We start from the raw sequence: 20,221 nt of genomic DNA on the forward strand, positions 1-20,221 counted from the left end.
ACTGTCCACATGACACTAAAGAACAAGACACTTTCCCACAGCCTGCTGTTCAGAAAATGTCATTATGGATATTAACCTTCAGCTTCTAACTAGGAATTCGGTCTCAGAAACAATAATAATATTTTACAATTGTACAGCAAGCATTTTTATTTATAAAATGTTTTCGCATGTACTTAACCCTCAAGTCCAAAATGTTCCTAGGTTGGTATTATATTATCCTCATTTGACAAATAGGGAGTACACCAGGGTTCTGTGAGTATGAGTGATTTTCCCAAGGTCTTCTGATGGCAAGTTTTGTTTTGTTTTTTCCTATTTTTTTATATTTCCTCTTCAGTAAACTAGTAATAGGAAAATTGGAGAATATTTCCTATTCAAATAACTAACCTAACTTGCCCAGGGTTTAAATTTAACATCATTAGTTTCATTATAAACATAATTCATAATCATTAAAGAAAATGGTTAAAGAAAAATACTTACACAGAAGTCATTACACCGAATACTATTACAGTAATGAATGAAAGCATTTCAAATAAAGTAAGAAATGCTAACTTCTACTTAGATATTTTATATACAATGCCTAATGTAAATCATGTGGAAGAGATAGTGTGAATTTACAAAATGAAAGCATATTTACATGGAGCCTTACAGAGGAATTTTGCTAGTCAATGACATAATAGAGGAGGAATATTCACATTTTTAATAGACTATTTACAAGATCGTAATCCAAACACAAATAATTTGAGTGGATGTGATATATGACAATGGCACACATTTGTATGGAATACATTGTAGATTGCAATAGAAAATCTGCTAAAATAGTCTAGATTATTCTATAGTGAACAGTGTAGCAAAATTCTCATTTGACAACACTGACTTTAAATCATCCAAGAGATGCAAAACTATTTTTCAGTTCCAACAAAATCTCAGAATGTACTGAAGACACATGTACTAAATATAGATCTGAGGCTGTGGTCAATACGTAATAGAAGAGTTGCGTTGTCATTATGCCTCTAAAAACACAACAGAGGCAGTAGGCAATGCTGTTTAAGAAATTGCTAAAGATATTAATAAGGATATAGTTTCTAGAATGCAAGTCAAAGGTATACTGTAGAAAATATATACTTTTAAATTCATTTTGCTGTGTTATAATTTGGCATGATATTTTACATAAATTAATCTTTCAAGCAATATGACGCAGGCACCAAAATTCATTGTACATAATGCCCTTGAAAGCATTGAAGAACTAAGAAATTCTTGCAAGAAAAATAAACCATGACAAAATATTATCAATGCCAAGCAAAATTTTCAGTCTCTGAACCTGATGGCAACTTCTCCAACCTAGAAAATTAAATAAATAAGAGCAAGACTCATTTCAACTGTGAATCTCGCAATTAGCTCATCTCTTATCTAAAATGTAATCTCAAGTCTATAGGGCAAATAATAACACAGGTGAGGAAAGTGGTTTGCTGTTCAATCACGTATATGGGACTAAATAGGCACACCAGCCCAAAAGCAAAGACGAGAAGACAGGCAGAGACAGGAAACCTGGACAAATGTAAACAGGGAACCCAGGGGGTATAAGGGGAGTGTGGACACATCGTGGGGTTGGCAACCAATGTCACAAAACAATTTGTGTATTGTTTAATGAGAAACTAATTTGCTCTGTAAACTTTCACCTAAAGCACAATGAAAAAATAAATGTAATTTCAAAATCAATTTATTGTTTTTCTTTATTGAATATAACAATATTATCTTTAAAAGAAAGACCTATACTATAAGAGAATTTCATGGTCTTTCAGTATCCTAGTCGATACATGCAATTTGAAGAATTATGAAGTGATTCATAATCACTACTGGCAGCTATATGTAAAAATTCATAACTGAAATTGATGAACACAATAAAGAATATAATATTAATGGAAACTCAATGTATGAAGAATTAAAAACGTAAATACTTTCCTAAAATCTTGTATAAGATTCCTGTTGAAATAGTGCTATATATTTGCAGTAATAATTTACTGAACACATTTCCAAATACTATCTATCAGGATATTTTTAATTTTGCCAATATCTGTTGCTAGTTAAGAACAAAGTATCTCAAATTTAATATTTATTAAAAACTTAAGGTCAACAATGGTATTAGAAAGGTGACTATCAAATCTAGTGATGCGTTCTATGGAAAATGAGATGTTAGAGTTAGTAAACTCATGGATGCTTATTTTATGAAATGCTCATAAAAATTTCAATTCCATGAAATCAGGAGCAGCAGTGACAAGGTTAATGCCATGACCTGGCATTTATCTCTGGGCAGAGACCTAGGGACACTTGAGAGATTGGTCCCAAAGGTCCCTAAAAGTGTTGTAAAGGTTTGAGGATTGAGGGGACTCTTTAGAAACAACGTTTGGATTAGAAGACTGGTTCCTCCTTCTAGAAGAAGGTAAGTTCCCAGCCAATTCCAGCATCTCTCTTAGCTACCTTTTAGGGTGTCAGGTTCATTATCTCTGTGCTCAAGAGCTAACTATGAAGATACAGATTACAGTAAAGAATATACACCATTAGAGTTCTTGATAATATCAAGATGACCCTAATTATCTATTTTATTTTTAAAAAAACAAACCTGTTGCTGTTGAGTCGATTCCAACTCATAGTGACCCTATAGGGAAGAGTAGAACTGCCCCATAGGGTTTCCAACGAGCAGCTGGTGGATTCGAACTGCTGACCTTTTGGTTAGCAGCTGAGCTTATCTCTCAGAATAATAAGAATTCTGTCCCTTCCTTTGGCTTCTGAAACATCTGAAAGACTTGGCAGCACCACAACATTTTCATCTAAGTTTTCACTTTCTATGTAAATAATCAGTGACGCCTGACTGTAGAGTCTTGTTCTCACAATCTAGTCCAAGTGCAGACAGACAAATGCGATCAAAACATTGAACAATTTGCAATGTGGGTTCAGAGCAGAAAAACATCTGATAATTTCAAAATAAAGAGACCTAATCGGCTACACATCTAGTCACAAGAATGGCAATGACTATTTTGTGGGCAATTACCATGAGGTGGAATCAACTCAAGGGTAACCAAAGACAACAACTCCTGTACATCCCATTATTTAACATAGATCTATGCGGTCTTAAGGAATCAGGTGAAAATTCTTTTGGCTGTTGCTCCAAGATTCACAGGAAGCTCTAGAGAAGTTCCCTACTATTTCTTATTTCTTAGTAAGATTGTAATAAGACTCTACATTGAACTAGTCCTTACAACTCATTGCTGTAGAGTCGATTTAAACTCATATTGGCCATATAGGACAGAGTAGAACTGCCCCATAGGGTTCCCAAGGCTGTAATCTTTATGCAAGCAGACTGCCACGATCTTTCTCCTGTGGAGAGGCTGGTGGGTTCGAACCGCCAACCTTTTGATTAGCAGCTGAGCACTCAAGATGAAGCGACCTATAGGACAGAGTAGAACTGCCCCATAGGGTTTCCAAGGAGTGGCTGGTGGATTCGAACTGCCTTTTGGTTAGCAGTCGAGCTCTTAACCACTACACCACCTGGATTCCATATTTACAAGGACCTTAAAATCTCCCAGATGAAGCTATATAGTATAGTATATATTCTCCCTCTCCTGTGCATATTCAAGTAAGAAAACAATCATTTCACCCATGCATTCATGTATACATTCTTATCTTGCCTCCTGTATTCAGATACTATGAAATGTGTTGGGTGTACAATGGTCTGCACGAGATATAAGACTCACAGCCCTCTCCCTCTTGGATAAAGTGGACTAAAGGGACATATAATATAAAAAAAATTCATCGATTAGAGTAATTAAAATCTGGAAAAGTAAAGATACTTAGCCCAGTTTACACAGGAAACTTCTAACAGGGATAGGTACACCTTTATGGTCACTGGAGTCCCTGTGGGACTAGATTGTCCTGGTTCAAATTGGAATAATAATTTCAGACCAACATACTTACACTTTGTCCAGTGGAGATAATTAGGTACAGGAAGACATGCTATTGCATATGAAGACCTGAAAGCAGGAAAAATTATAATAGGGGATTTTACACATTGTTATATCAGAATAAGCACTCACGTTGTCTATGGACAGACTCACAGAGGGCCACTGGTACAGTTTTTTTTTAAATCAATCATGGTAATATCTAGCCTTTAATGAATACTTACCAACACCAGACACTGTACAAAACACTTTATAGTCATTACCTCGTTTAATCTTTACAACAACTTTATAGGACAGATGTTAATATTATTCTCACATTGAAGATAAGGAAACTGAAGTTCACAGGGATTAATTTGCTAAGATCACACAGCTGGTAAATGAGTCAGGTGATGATCCCAGGTCTGCTTGACTCCAGTGCCCAAATTCTTAACGCTGCTAAGCTTTACTGCCAAGTTTATCAACCAATCAGTCGGATCTATTGTGCTTTCAATGAACGCCAATTGGTACATTTGGTGACTGTAAACCACAACTTCAGTTCTAAATATATCTGAGCTTCTTCCAGGCTAAGCCAAATCTCAATCATGTAATTTGGATTTGAATCAGTAGGACTTTTTGAGTAGTCCCCAACGCTACAGGAACCTTGTGGAGCCAAGGGATTAGCTAGGCGCTCTGGGTGGAATTCTCTTCATCTTCTCCTCTAGTATCATTAAGATCATTTTTCCATGTCTATGAGAACCTCGACCTGGGGGGAGCCATTTGCTGGTTTGTCCTGAGTTTATTGGGAGTGTTAGTGATGGGACCACACTGATCCATGGTCCTGTGACAAGTAACAAGATGAGGTTTATGTAATCATTGATAAGTACCAGGACATTTAAATGCTAGATTCTCTTCTACCTCTAAATCACTGAAGGATAATGGGTGACTTAATTACCCTCTCTATGCCTGTACTACAAAACAGAGATATTAATATACATCTTCCTACCCACTGAACATTTTAAGAAAACTAAATGAGATGGTGGATCATAAATACATTTAAAATGTATGAAGTGGTGCATAATAAATTTTCCTTTAGTTACTGTTGGACATCCAGTAGCTCTCCAAGGTTTATGCCCAGGTCATATTACCCTCTCTTCCCACATGCACCACCAGTACCAGTTGCCACTGAGTCAACTCCAACTCATGGAAACCCTATGTGCTGCAGAGTAGACCTGCTCCATAGGGTTTTCAAGGCTGTGAGCTTTCAGAAGCAGATCCCCGAGCCTTTCTTCCAAGGTGCCTCGGGGTGAGTTCAAACTGCCAACCTTTCGGTTAGTAGTCAAGTGCTTAACCATTTGCATCCACCAACCCAAACCTAACCCGTTGCCATCAAGTCGATTCCAACTCATAGTGACCCTATAGGACAGAGTAGAACTGCCCGCATAGGGTTTCCAGGGAGCAGCCAGTGGATTCAAACTGCCAACCTTTTGGTTAGCAGCCGAGCTCTCAACCACTGTGCCACCAGGGCTCCTCCATATGCACAGTGCTCTAAAGTTTCCTCTCTTTCCAAGGCCTAACAGAGAAGCTGAATTGATTCTGATAAATAAAATCAGGTAAAGTGCTATTGACAGATTCTATAGTATTATATCCAATCCTCTAAATTTATACCCTCCATTTCCATCCATCCTAGTTCCCATTTTCATTTTATCTGGGTGCATTTTCATTTTACCAAGGGAAAATTTTTACTTTTATGAATGAGGGCCTTTATAAGACCCTTCAAATCCTACTTGTAAGAATGGGCCTGATTACATACATATTTGTATGAGCAGCATGTATATTCATATATGTAATACAGCACACAGGAGGCACAGTCACAGATGCTTCCTAGACACAAACCAAGTTGCTGGGATTGAAGGCTAGGGATCATGGCCTCAGGGGACATCTAGATCAGTTGGCATAAGATAGTTCATAAAGAAAATGTTCTAAGTCCTACTTTAGTGATTAGCATCTGGGGTCTGAAAAGATAGCAAGCAGCCATCTAAGACACAACTATTGGTCTCATCCCACTCAAAGCAAAGGAGAAGAAAACCAAAGACACAGGAAGCAGTTAGTCCAATGGACTAGTGGGCCACATGAATCACAGCACTAGCCTGACACTAGAAGAAATAGATGGTGCCCAGCTACCATCAACAACCGCTCTGACCGGGATCACAATAGAGAGTCTAGATCAGAGCGGGAGAAAAATGTAGAACAAAATTCAAATTCACAAAAAAAAAAGACCAGATTTACTGGTCTGACAGAGACTGGAAGAACCCCCAAGACTATGGCCCTCCAGATACCCTTCTAACTCAGAACTGAAGTCATTCCTGAAGTTCACCTTTCAGCCAAATATTAGACAGGCCTATAAAACAAACAATGACACCTATGAGGAACGTGCTCCTTAGAACAGTAAGTGTATGAGGCCAAATCGACAACACCTGCCCAAAAGCAAAGATGAGAAGGCAGGAAGGGGCAGGAAAACCAGACGAATGGAAACAGGGAGAGTGCTGACGCATTGCGGGGGTTGCACTCAATGTCACGAAACAATTTGTGCATAAATTATTTAATGGGAAACTAATTTGCTCTGTAAACTTTCACTTAAAGCACAATAAAATGTTTAAAAAAAAAAAAGAATGGGCCTGACCCGGATCCAAACAGTAACTAACAAAACACATGAGATTTTGAGTGACTTTCTATGTAGTTGCTGTTGGGTAGGGGAAATATTAATTAACAACAGAAGCATCTGAAACAGCATTCTGGTTGTTTTACGCTCTCTGGCTTCCCTTGGAGGGTCTGTTCTAGCCTGCTCTACCCTCAACAATCCAAAGAATGTTCTGCATTCAGTGTCCAGTGCCTTTCAATGTGAGGCTCAAGCCAGGCAGTGCCCAGACAGGAATGTTCATCACCCTGATCTCCTTCAAGCAGAGATTCAGGGAGATGGAAAGAGAAGATATTCTCCTCATACAGGAAACCAGTGTGACATTTCATTACTGAATTATTTAAAGTTAAACTGGTAAGTACTAATAAAACCAAAACCAAACCCATTGCCATCCAGTCGATTCCAACTTATGGCAAGCCTGTGTGTTACACAGTAGAACTGCTCCATAGGGTTTTCTTGGCTGTAATCTTTATGGAAGCAGATCACCAGGTCTTTCTTCCATGGCACTGCCAGGTGGGTTCAAACTGTTAACCTTTAGTCTAGTAAAAAAAACCCTGTTGCCATCAAGTCGATTTTGACTCACAGCAACCCTATAGGACAGAGTAGAACTGACCCATAGGGTTTCCGAGGAATGGCTGGTGGATTCCAACTGCCAACATTTTGGTTAATAGCTGAAATCTTAACCACTGCACCATCCATAGTCCAGTGCAAACCGACTGTGCCACCTAGGGACCTAACATGTACTAATAAGAAGGGTAAAATTTCACCGACCATGTTTTCTAAATACAAAGGGACGGAGCTGTACCAGGCCCGTAAAAGGGATGTTTTCCTTCCATGAACCCTGAGGTTACTCTCTACAAGACAATGTACTCTGTATAAATGAAAGCCTAGCCTGATTGTGAAAGAGACCTATTCGTTCAATAAACATTTATTGGTCAGTCGTTAGGTGGCACAAATGGTTAAGTGTCAGCCAGAGGCACCTCCGAACAAAGACCTGGCGATCTACTTCTGAAAAATCAGCATTGAAAACTCTATGGAACACAGTTCTACTCTGACACACATGGGACCACCACGAGTTGGAATGGACTCGAAGGCAACTGGTTTGACTTTAGCTTATTCTAGGCACTAGAGGGAGAGGAATAAGATACAGTCCTTGCCCTGCAGGATATTACATATCTATGAGGAAGAAAAGACATATATAAAACTAATTACCATAAAAGTAAAATAATCATTTTAGAAAGTGTTCAAGATATTCTACTTGCTACTCTACCATATGCGTGAAAGTATGCATATTGCAGTTGTGAAGAGGAGAGGAATTTATCTCTGTCTAAAGACAGAAGTCTATATTGCTGCTGTTTATAAAACTGCTGTGCTTCTCTTAACTCTTGGTTCGAAGGGTAGAGAAAAGTTACAAAAGGTGTGGGGAGGTTGTGGCTACAATTAAGGGTCAATGTACTAGAAGGCTGAGAGCTGACTCTGCAACCACAAACCAGTAATGGAGTCATCATGCTTAGTGCTGCAGAACTGGCACAAGCTGATCCCCTCTTCTCTCTAGAAAGACAATCCTTCAAAAAAAAGTGAAGGAGGACTCTTTGTATAGGACAGTGTGACCCCAATACATATAATAGGCATGGAATCAGGATCATTGTGACTTCATATTTGATGGTCAGTAGATTATTGCTAGGAAATGTGCAGGTTTAGAAGGTCAGGGGTTATTAGTTTAGCAATTCTTGCAAAACAAAAATGAAGTCAAAGTCTTCAGCTCAGTTGCCACATGGGGCAAATTAACTTGGCCCCTATTCACTGTCATAGACTTTATAGTTAACTCCAGCCAATGCTCTTGAAAACATGAGTGACAAACACAAGCTAGAATAGGGGGTGGCTTGCATAGCATAAATTCATCTCCGTAATTATAAAAGCTATAGATGGTAAGACATTGCCATCACTTTCATCCTGAAGACACAGCACTTTCTTTCCTAATGTATTTTCTCTTTTGTCCTAGAAAATCCAATGTGTCAATGTGGTTTTATGAGGGATAAAAACCAAACTGGAGAGATCCAGTTCCACTTTCAGCCATTTTCACCTACCCTGAAGGTACAGATGTTTATTTATGTGAGTTTCCTGTTAATGTATATCGGCAGCCTCATTGGTAATGCCACAGTCCTTCTCACTGTCTGGGCTGAGCGTTCACTCCACACTCCCATGTATTTCTTTCTGGCCAAACTGGCAGTTCTGGAAATCTTTTATTCTTCTACTATTGCCCCTCTGGCCTTGGTCAACCTGCCAACCATGGGGAGAATACCCATCTCTTTCACCGGCTGTGGCATACAGATGTTCTTCTTTGTCTTTCTGGGCAGTGCTGACTGCATCCTCTTGGGAATCATGGCTTATGATCGGTTTGTAGCTATCCGGGATCCCTTGTCTTACACCCTTGTCATGAGATGGCTGCTGTGTGCCCAGCTGGCTGTGGGGGCCCTCGTTCTGGGTTTCATTCTAGCCTTATTACCGACATTTTTTATTTTCCATCTGTCATTTTGTGACCACAATAGAATCACTCACTTCTATTGTGATGTACTCCCTATTTTGCGGTTGGCATGTGGAGATACTCGAATGCCAGAAGCCATGATCTTCATCACCAGTGTCATCACTCTTACCATCCCCTTTTCCCTTATCTCCATCTCATACATCTTCATTACAGTTACCATTTTGAAGATCCGCTCAGCAGAGGGACGGCACAAAGCCTTCTCTACTTGCTCGTCTCATCTGACTGTGGTTCTTCTCCAGTACGGCTGTTGTAGCCTTATCTATTTACGCCCAAGCTCCAGCTACAACCCAGAAATGGGACGTGTAGTTTCTGTTGTCTACACCTTTGTTACACCCATCTTGAATCCTTTAATCTACAGTATGAGAAACAAGGAGCTGAAAGATGCACTAAATAAGATAATTAAAAGACATGTATTGATCTAGGAAATGTAGGAGTTTCTGGATTCACGTAAATGATGGGAAATAATTCTTTAGAAAATGATAAACTCAGGAATTAGATGACCAAAACAAGTAGGGAATTGGATTTTCTACCTCATAAAGCCCAAATTCCTATTTCTAGCTCCCAATTACAGTGTAAGTTCCTGAAAGGCAGATATTATAATTTAAAATAAGAAAGAGTGAACTCCTGATGGGCAGGTATTTTTTTCTGTTTTGTGCACTGATCCATCCCCAGTGCCTAGAGCTAAGGTAAACAAACAGCACGTATTTATCGAATTAATGAATTCCTTCAGGCGATGGCAAAGAACTTTCCTATTTCTTTGATGTCTTCACACAACACTATATAGCACTTTGCACATACTGGGCATTCAATAAATATTTGCAGAATAATTGACAGAGGTCCCTTTAAGACCTCTAATGATTCTTCATGTTTCCACCCAGAAACTCTTATTTTTCTTCTCTCTATTGACTGTGTCTTGGGAAATGTTCATCAGACTGACCAGTGTTGAGAAGTTGTAAAAATAAAATACACAAATATCTGGTATAAAACTGGCATTTTAAAAAGCATTATTGGTGATACTTCAAAAATAAAAACAACATCTTTACATCATTTTGTTCTCATCCATTATGGGAAATTTCAAGAAGGGGGTGAAAGGATTAATGATTGTATGGCAGAATCAGCATGAGAACTTCCTTTCCCCATTCTTCCAATCTATCTTATTATGTTTACTTTTTAAATAATAAAATTTTTCCATTTATAAATACACATCCATTATAGAAAAATCGGAAAATATAAACGTAGACAGAAAAAAAAGTTTTAAAAAATCATCTCTAATCCCACCAATTAAAAGAAACTTCTTATAACAATGACCAAAAAAAAAAAAAAGAGCAGCTGCTAAGGCTGCTTATGTATAGTCAAACACCTCATGGAATTTGGTTTTCAGTCATGGTTTCATGGGACATACCAGTTAATTGGCCTAATAACATGTTTAGTGCTTCTGTTCTACCTCCTACTTCATTGTGTAGTGGTGCCTGGGGTCTTAAAACCTTACAAGTGACCATCCAAGGTACAACAATTCGTCTCTATTTACCTGGAACAATAAAGGAAGAAGGAGAGTTAGGAATAGCAGGAGGATATGGAATGTGTGGCTAATTGCCTCCATGAACAACTGTCTCCTTTGCCATAAAACCACAAAAACTAGATTGTATCTGGCTACCATTACTGAACACTTGATCAAAGATTCCATAGAAGAATTCTGATCAAAAGGGGGGAAATGCAGAACAGAATTTAAAATGCGCATGAACTCTAGACTTTCTGGAGCCATGGAGGATGGATGAACCCCTGAAATTATTGCCCTGAGATAATCTTTATACCTTAAACCAAAAATATCCCTGAAGTCATCTTAAAACCAAACAATAGTTTCATTTAACTAGTGAAAAAGGCCTGCCTTGAGCGTTATGCTCTTTTTTTTTTCCCTAACATTATGCTCTTTTAAGCACTGTGTGAGATCAAACTGACAAAGCAACTCAAAAGATTAGATAGGACCCTTAGGGGGCAGTAACTTTATGTTAATGAGGGAGAAACAACCCTCCTTTTGGAGAGTGAGAATGGTTGCACAACTTGAAGAATGTATTCAGTGTAACTAAATTGTAAATGTAGAAACTGTTGAACTGGTGTGTGTGTTGCTGTGTATATTTTCAACAACAAAATAAATAAAATTTAGGAAAAAAAAGGAACCTCAGCTAGCATTTGGGTCCTTTATACATTATATTATATTATGAAGAACCTTTATATCCTGTTTCATTCTCTAACTTGTAACACAAACATTTGTCATGCAGAAGTAGCCTTCTAAAACATAATTTTGTCATGATGTATCTATTTCTCTTAATTGGCGTTCAGATGGCTACCAATTTTTCACTACTGTAAGTATCACTGTGGTAAATACCCTTGCATATAATTCATTGTGTACAACTCTGATTACTTCCTTAGGGCTAAAACGTTTTAGACTCCTAGATAACACATTACCAAATTGCATACCAGAAAGACTACTTATTTATACTCACACAAACTATTTACAAAAGTGTTCACCTCATAATATCATCATCAACACTGGATTCCTTTCTTCCTCCTTCCTGCCCTCCTTTCTCTCCTTATTCTTTGTCAATTTGATGGTTTTACAATGATACATATTTGTCTTAATTTACATTATGTAATTTATCTTTTACATATTTCATAGCCTTTTGTAAATTATTTTTGAAGATTTTTCTAAAGTGTTTAAAGAATTTTAAGATTGATTTTTATGACTTTGTGTTTTATGTTAACACTTTCTCTGTAACACGTGGAAAATATTTTGATAGTTTGTTATTTTATGCATACATATTTCTTATTACATTTTTGTTATCATTATGTAATTCAGTATTCAAATTTCTTGTGACTTTTCCATTTTTATAGCAAATAAATTCTAAAAATATATCCTGAAATCATACAAATTTTCATCCATGTTTTGTTCGTGCTGCTTTATGATTTAAAATTTTACTTGGAATTTATTTAACATTCTGGAATTTATTCTGTTGAATGCTATGGCCATGAGGCTTTAACTTTCTTCCAAAATCGATAGCCAATTGCCTTAGTATAATTGATGAAATCACGTTTCCTTCATATTGAATTGAGACTTCTTACTAAATGCACATTAATGCTAAGGTCTGTTTCTTGACTGCTTACTCTGTTCCATAAATCAGTCTGTATATTCCTCCACCAATATCACATTATTTGCCTCATTGATATTTTATAATATATCATAATATTAGAGTCTATTTATTTCTCAAGAAAATTGGCCACAGTTAGAAGGTCTGGAATTTTCCTCCAAGTAGGCTATTTATTTAGGTAGGGGGTTTTAAAATGTGATACTCCTCTCCTCACATGGTGGAGACTAATTCCACTCCCTTTGAGTGTGGGCGGAGCCCTGGTGGTATAGTGGTTAAGAGCTACAGCCACTAACCAAAAAGGTCGGCAGTTCAAATCCACCAGCCACTCCTTGGAAACCCTGTGGAGCAGTCCTACTCCACCCTGTAGGGCTGCTATGAGTTGGAATCGACTCAACGGCAACAGGTTTAGTTTTTGGTTTTTTGAGTGTAGGCTGTAGTTAGTGTTAAGGGTTGAATTGTGTCCCCTAAAAAGATACATTGAAGTTCTAACCCCTCGTATCTGTGAGGACAACTACCAAAATTCATATTTTACACTCCCAAGGAGTCCCTATATGGCGCAAATGGTTAAGCGCTTGACTACTAGCTCAAACACTGGCAGTTTGAACCTACCCAGAGGCTCTTCAGAAGACAGGCCTAGTGATCTGCTTCCAAAGAGTCACAGCCTTGAAAACCCCATGGAGCAGTTCTACTCTGCACACATGGGGTCGTGATGAGTGGGAATCTACTCAGTGGCAACAACGATTTGAGCATATCACATGTAGTAGGCTGAAATGTCCCCCCAAAGATGTCCACGTCTTAACCCCTAGATCTTGGGACTATTTTACCATACATGACAAAGGGAACTTTGCAGGTGTGATTAAGTTAAGGATCTTGAGGTGGGGAGATTATCCTGGATTATCTGGGTAGGCCCAATGTAATCACAAGAGTATAAGAGGGAAGCAGGAAGAGCAGAGAGAAAAATATAACAAAAGCAGCACAGAGAGAGAGAGAGAGATTGAAAGATGCTACACTGCTGGCTTTGAAGGTGGAGGCTGGGACCACAAGCCAAAGAATGCAGACAGCCCCTGTTGTTGTTGTGTGCCGATGCATCAATCCCAATCCTATATGACACAGCAGAACTGCCCAATAGGGTTTCCAAGGCTATAATCTTTATAGGAACAGATTGCCAGGTTGTCTTTTCCGAGGAGCCACTTGTGGGTTTGGACCACCAGCCTTGTGCTTAACTATTGCACCACCAGGGCTCTTTAGACAGCCTCTAGAAACTAGAAAGGGCAAGGGAATGAATTCTCGCCCGCAGCCTCCAAAACGAATGCAGTTCTGTGGCCCATCTGAGACTTCTGACCTCCAGAACTATGAGAGAATAAATTCGTGCTGCTTTAAGCTAGTAAATTTGTGGTAATTTGTTACAGCAGCATTAGGAAATACAGCACAGTTCAGGACTTAGCTCATATCCAATAAACTACATAGGCCTTTCTCATGACATTTTACAGAACAGATTCTCAACAAATACTAATTGAATGAATTTAATCCTCTGCAATAAACAATTATTTTTAATGTAAAGAATAACTTTGCCAAAGTATAATTTTCAAAAAGTTAAAAACATGATTCTCATTCAAATATACTGTGAGCACATGCCAAAGATTTATTTAACTCATCAATGAGAGAACCAGCAGGATGGTAAAGCTGGTTCAAAAGAAGATACAAGAAACTATGAACTATATATAGTTGGACAAAAATTGCTGGATAAGACTCAAAAGTTAAACATAATAGTGGCTAATGTCTTGCATCATGATAAACGGAGAAAAGATTGAAGTTGTCAAGGATTTCATTTTGCTTGGATCCCCAGTCAACACCCATGGAAGCAGAAGTCAAGAAATCAAAAGACACATTGCATTGGACAATCTGCTGCAAAAGACCTCTTTAAAGTGCTGAAAAGCAAAGATGTCACCTTGAAGACTAAGGTGCACCTGACCCAAGCCATGGTATTTTCCATCGCATCATATGCCTACAAAAGCTGGTCAATGAATAAGAAAGACCAAAGAAGAACTGACACTTCTGAATTGCAGTGCTAGTGAAGAATATTGAATGTACTCTGGACTGCTAAAAGAACAAACAAAGCTGTCTTGGAAGAAGTACAACCAGAATGCTCCTTAGAAGCAAGGATGGCAAGACTATGTCTTACATACTTTGGACGTGTTATCAGGAGGGATCAGTTCCTGGAGAAGGACATAATGCTTGGTAAAGTAGAGGGTCAGTAAAAAAGAGGAAGATCCTCAGCAGGATGGACTGAGACAGTAGCAGCAACAATGGGCTCAAGCATAAGGATTATGAGGATGGCAGAGGACTGGGCAGTGTTTCGTTCTGTAGTACGTAGGGTTGCTATGGGTTGGAACTGACTCAACGGCACCTAACAACAACGATTTGCAGGGCAATAAAATCGGCCCATTTGGGATTATCTTTTCTACCAAAATGAAATTATCTCTACTGAAAAAAATTCTTTGCAACTTGTCAACCTTCTGTAAGTTAACATCAAACTTTATGGAGTCTGCAACCTCATTAATAGCAAATACTATGTCAAAGACAGTTCCCTTTCCCTAGAACTTCAAATGATCCCTAGGTAGGCTTGTTAGGTAATGCTCTTGTGATGACACTGAAAGAGTATGCAATAATCTTTTTGCCCCTGATTTCCAAGTTTTGTATAATTTCTCTAAATAGACTTACTTCAGTCATCTTTTACTGAGTAATAAATTACTCCAGAACTTCGTTGTTGAAAATTATATTTTGCAGGTCAGGAATTTGGGCAAGGCTTGGATGAGTAATTTTCCTGCTGTGCGTGGTGTCAAATGGGGTCACTCAATAGTCAGTTGGCAGCTGAGCTGGTATAGAGTCCAAGACAGCTTCACTCACATGCCTGGTGGCTTGGCCAGAATGGCTGGTAAATTGGATTCTTCTGGGAAGTTCTTCTCCGTGTAGTTTCAGGGCCTTTATGATCTTTTCAGCAAGATAACTGAGCATCTTATATGAACTTACACTGTCAATCTTCTGAAAGACTAGACCCAGAATTGGTATGGCATCACTTCTCCCATGCTTCATTGGTCAAAGCAAAGTCCAGTCCAGATTCAAGGAGAGGGGGACATAGAACACATCCCTCAATGGGAAAGCTGTCAAAGAATGTGGGGCCATGTTTAATCCATCACAAGTTTTGTTTTGCACATTTTGATTTTCATTATTTGGGTAATTCTTTTGTCCTAAGATCCGTTGCACCAAGGGTTCCCATTACTTTCTGGAGGTTTGTCATAGCTTGTCTCAGGCATCTAGTGCTGCTCTAACAGAAATACCACAAGTGGATGGCTTCAACAAAGAGAAGTTTATTTCTTCACAGTCCAGTAGGCTACAAGTCCAAATTCAGGGTGTCAGCTCCAGGGGAACGCTTTCTCTGTTGGCTCTGCAGGAAGGGCCATGTCATCAATCTTCCTTTGGTCTGGGAGCTTCTCTGCGCAGAAACCTCAGGTCCAAAGGACGCGCTCTGCTCCCAGCACTGCTTTCTTGGTGGTATGAGGTTCCCATGTGCCTCTGCTTGCGTCTCTTTTATATCTCAAAAGAGACTGTATTAAGACACTATCTAATCTTGTCAACCTCATCAGTATAACCCCATCACAGTGATAGAATTTACAACACATAAGGAGAGCACATATAATGTCATCATAGTCATAGAGTTTACAACACATAAGGAAATCACATCAGATCACACAATCATACAATACTGGGAATCATGACCCAGCCAAGTTGCCACACACATTTCTTGGGGGACACAATTCAAACCATGACAGCTTTCTTGGTTACGTGAGAAATGACCCTATAGTCAGCCCACAACTCTTTTTCTCCCTCTCTGTACCCCTCTGCAAGCACTCATGGGCAATGTTTTTAAAGCAATGCTCCCCAGAGTGTAGTACTGGACCCGGCAGCAGCAGCATCACCTTAATTAAAAACTCTGGGGCTGGGGCCTAGCAGTTTGTGTTTTAACAAGTCCTGTTGGTGGCAGTGGGTTTGGTTTTTCATTTGGCTTGGTGATTCCAATGCATGCTAAAGTTTGAGAATCACTATTCAGAGATGTACATTACTTAATAAAAATTATCATCTGCAGCTAGTCTCACAAGAATTCACAGTGCCTGTAAATAACACGATGGGTTACTTATAGCTTCTGGAGAAACAACAGAATGATGCCAAATAAAGCCTGGTGTAGTGGCTTTCTCTAATTGATGGCCTCTCTCAGTTATCAAAAGCCTCTTCATTTAGGAGAGACTGCTCTTCTTCCACCCATTCAACGGATACTCTCAGCAGAGCCATACCTTATTTCTAAAGAATCTCTTGTAAAAAGAACTTGTATCCTCTCCATCTTAATAATAGGCCCAGTATGCCGCTCAAAAAAACTATTCTCTTAAAGGTAGAATCCCATAATCTCCCTCATAGATAGGTGTTTGCGAGAAAAAATGGGAATTTTTGTCGATTATACAAACAAGAACATGGCATCGGGACTGGAGAAAGACTTGTTAACAACATGCAATATGCATATGAGACAATCTTGCTTGTTGAAAGCAAAGAGGACTTGAAGTACTTACTGATGAAGATAAAGACTACAGCCTTCAGTATGGATTACACCTCAACATAAAGAAATCAAAATATCCTCACAACTGGACCAATAAGCAACATCATGATAAACGGGGAAAATACTGAAGTTGTCAAGGATGTCATTTTACTTGGATCAACAATCAATGTCCATGGAAGCAGCAGTCAAGAAATCAAATGATGTATTGCACTGGCAAATCTGCAAAAGACCAAAAGACCTCTTTAAAGGGTAAAAAAGCAAAGATGTCATTTTGAGGACTAAAGTGTCCCTGACCCAAGCCATGAGATTTTCAATTGCCTCATATGCATGCAAAAGCTGGACAATGAATAAGGAAGACCAAAGAATTGATGTCTTTGAATTATGGTGTCGGCAAAGAATATTGAATATACCATGGACTGCCAGAAAATGAATAAATCTGTCTTGTAAGTACAGCCAGAATGTTCCTCAGAAGCGAGGAGCGTGAGATTTCATCTCACTTACTTTGGACATGTTATCAAGAGGGAGTAATCCTTGGAGAAGGACATCATACTTAGTAGAGAGTCAGTGAAAAAGAGAAAGATCCTCAAGGAGATGGACTGATACAGTGGCTGCAACAATGGGCTTGAACATACCTACCATTGTGAGGATGGCTCAGGACCAGGCAATGTTTCCTTCCGTTACACACAGGGTCACTATGAGTTGGGACTAGATAGCAACTAACAACAACAAAAGGGAATCTCATAATCTCCTTATAGACAGGTGTTCTGTGAAAGAAAATGGGAATTGTTGTTGATTCTATTACATCTTGTTTTCTATTTCCTTAATTTCTGCTTTTATCTTCATTATTTAGTTCTTTGGGTTTATCCTATAGTTCTTATTTTTAGGTTTCTCTAATTTCTTATATAAGCTGCTTTAGCTGTATCCTAAAAGTTTTGGCATGTTGCATTTATCATTCATTTCTAAATATTTTTGACTTTCTGTTGTTTTCATTGGTCCATGAACGTCATGGATTGAACTGTGTTTCCAAACATATGTGTCAACTTGGTTAGGCCATGATTCTCAGTATTGTGTGGTTGTCCCCCATTTTGTGGTTTTCCTATGTGTTATAAATCATAATCTCTGCCTGTGGTTACAGAGGATTAGGGTGGGATGTAACACCCTTGCTCAGGTCACATCCCTGATCCAATGCAAAGGGAGTTTCCCTGGGGTGTGGCCTGCACCACCTTTTATCTTACAAGAAATGAAAGGGAAGCAAGCAGAGGGTTGGGGACCTCACACCACCAAGAAAGCAGTGCCGGAGCAGAGCGTGTCCTTTGGACCTGGGGTTCCTGCTCGGAAAAGTTCCTAGTCCAGGGGAAGATTGATGACAAGGACTTTCTTCCAGAGCCAACACAGAGAGAAAGCCTTCCCCTGGAGTTGATGCCCTGAATTTGGACTTCCAGCCTGGAAGACTGTGAGAAAATAAATTTCTTTTTTAAGCCACTTGTGGTATTTCTGTTATAGCAGCACTAGTTGACTGAGACAATGAATTAGAGGTCTGTTTGTGTTTTTAAATTTCTGCAAGTATAGGGTTTTTTTCCTAATACATTTTCACTATTTTTAATAATCAGAAAATATGAAGTGAAATATCAAGAATCAGAAAGCTTTTTTGTAAAGAGCCAGATAAAAAATATTTTAGGCTTTGCAGGCAATACGGTCCCCAGTGTAAGTACTCAACTCTGCCATTGCAGCACTAAAGCAGGTAAAAACTATACGTGAATGAGTGCAGCTAAGTTGCAATAAAACTTTATTTACTAAAACAGGCAGCTAGCCAGATTCGACCTATGGGCCATAGTATACTAAATGCTAATTCTTTGGTAATTGTTGAGACATGCTGTTACCTAGTACATGAAATTTTGTAATGTTCCATGAATGCCTGAAAAACAATTAATCTTATCCCACGCTTACTTGTACTTCTTTAAGGTTCAGGCCTGGCCCAGGTAAATATTTGCTTTTATCTTGACACAGTGATCAAGAGATTGGGCTTTTGGAATCAGAGAGACCCAGGGCACTTACCACTGGGTGACCTGGGGCAAACTACTTAACCTCTCTAATCCTCGGTTTCCTCATCTATAAGGTGGATAAAATAATAGTACCTACCTCATGGGGTTGACATAAGGATTCAATAAGATGATTATGTAAAGCACCTAGCAGAATGCCAGGTAGGCTTCAATCATTATTAGTAGTATTAGGTCCAATCATCATGTCATTGAATCAGGCAGGTATAATTATACCAGTTTTACAATCAAAGAAACTAAGGCACAGAGAGGTTCAGATTAACCTGTCCAAAATCTCATAGCCAGTATCAAAGCAACGATTCTCACCCGGAACTATTTCCAAATGCAATGTTTCCCATACTCAGGCTCTGATTAATATCCAGTGACACTAACATGCGAGGACTTTACTCTATGCCATTCCTAGGCGAGGCTGCATTTTAAGAGAAAGGGTTGTGAAACCCACAAGAATTAATTCCTAGTAGTGCAAGTTTAGTCCTTTACGAGGAAAAGAGATGCTTCAGTAAACTCAAACGGGCTTAAGGAGCAGTAAGTAACCACCAGATTTTGGAAGCAGGGTGATGAGGCTTATAACACGTACTGCCTCTAAGGCAGCACTGTCACCCAGCGGAGCTCCCAGGCTCCTCGGCATCGATGACAATGCCGTCGTCCCACCAGGAAGCACCACGGCAGGGCTGCCCTCTTCCTTCTCCACCGCCCGAAGCGCCTGGCGCCTAAAAATACCACCCTAGCTCAACTGCCGGAACATGCCTTCGGCTTTTTACAAAACGAGGCCGTCATCACTTGGAACCACAAAAATCAGAGCCCTGGCCTTCTGCTGATTCAGCGGGTGACGCGCCGCTGACAATGGCGACGAATTTTGCCCTCACGATGACCATGAATTTATTTTTTCTTTTTACCCTCCGCTTGGCGCAGATCGTAACGTGAGGACCCCGAGCAGTGGGGGAAGCTCCATTTCTCTCAGCCCAGACTAAACCCGGGGCTCTTCAAAGTCATATCCTGTGACAATCACACGGGTTTTCTCCGCCCGGCAGCTGACGGAAAACTCGTGACTGTCTTTCAGCTCCGACGTGAGCGCGGGGCGGGCAAGGAGAAGTGGGGGGCGGAGCTCCAAGTACCCGACTCGCAGGAAGCCCCCGACGGGCAACGCCTGCGCAGTCTCTCGCCACGGGACCTCCTTCCCGCCGCCGAGACTAGGAAGCGGGACACCAAATCCGTCCCCGCGCAGCCGCCGCCGCCCGGCGCC

At 39.5% G+C, this 20,221-nt stretch overlaps 1 protein-coding gene across 1 annotated transcript in view; it reads left to right on the plus strand.

The window, feature by feature from the left end:
- Nucleotides 1–8,554: 8,554 nt before the first annotated feature.
- Nucleotides 8,555–20,221, plus strand: part of LOC101343300 (olfactory receptor 10V1-like) — a 15,501-nt gene continuing 3,834 nt past the window's right edge. Inside the window, exons 1-2 of the mRNA XM_012559381.2 lie at nucleotides 8,555–9,582; nucleotides 20,039–20,218. Of these exons, the coding sequence (XP_012414835.2) occupies nucleotides 8,638–9,582; nucleotides 20,039–20,218 (1,125 nt within the window). The 5' untranslated portion in view covers nucleotides 8,555–8,637. The remainder of the gene's footprint in view (nucleotides 9,583–20,038; nucleotides 20,219–20,221) is intronic.

This window comes from Trichechus manatus, unplaced genomic scaffold (genome assembly GCF_000243295.1).
Source record: "Trichechus manatus latirostris isolate Lorelei unplaced genomic scaffold, TriManLat1.0 scaffold00240, whole genome shotgun sequence".
Taxonomy (NCBI): Eukaryota; Metazoa; Chordata; class Mammalia; order Sirenia; family Trichechidae; genus Trichechus; species Trichechus manatus.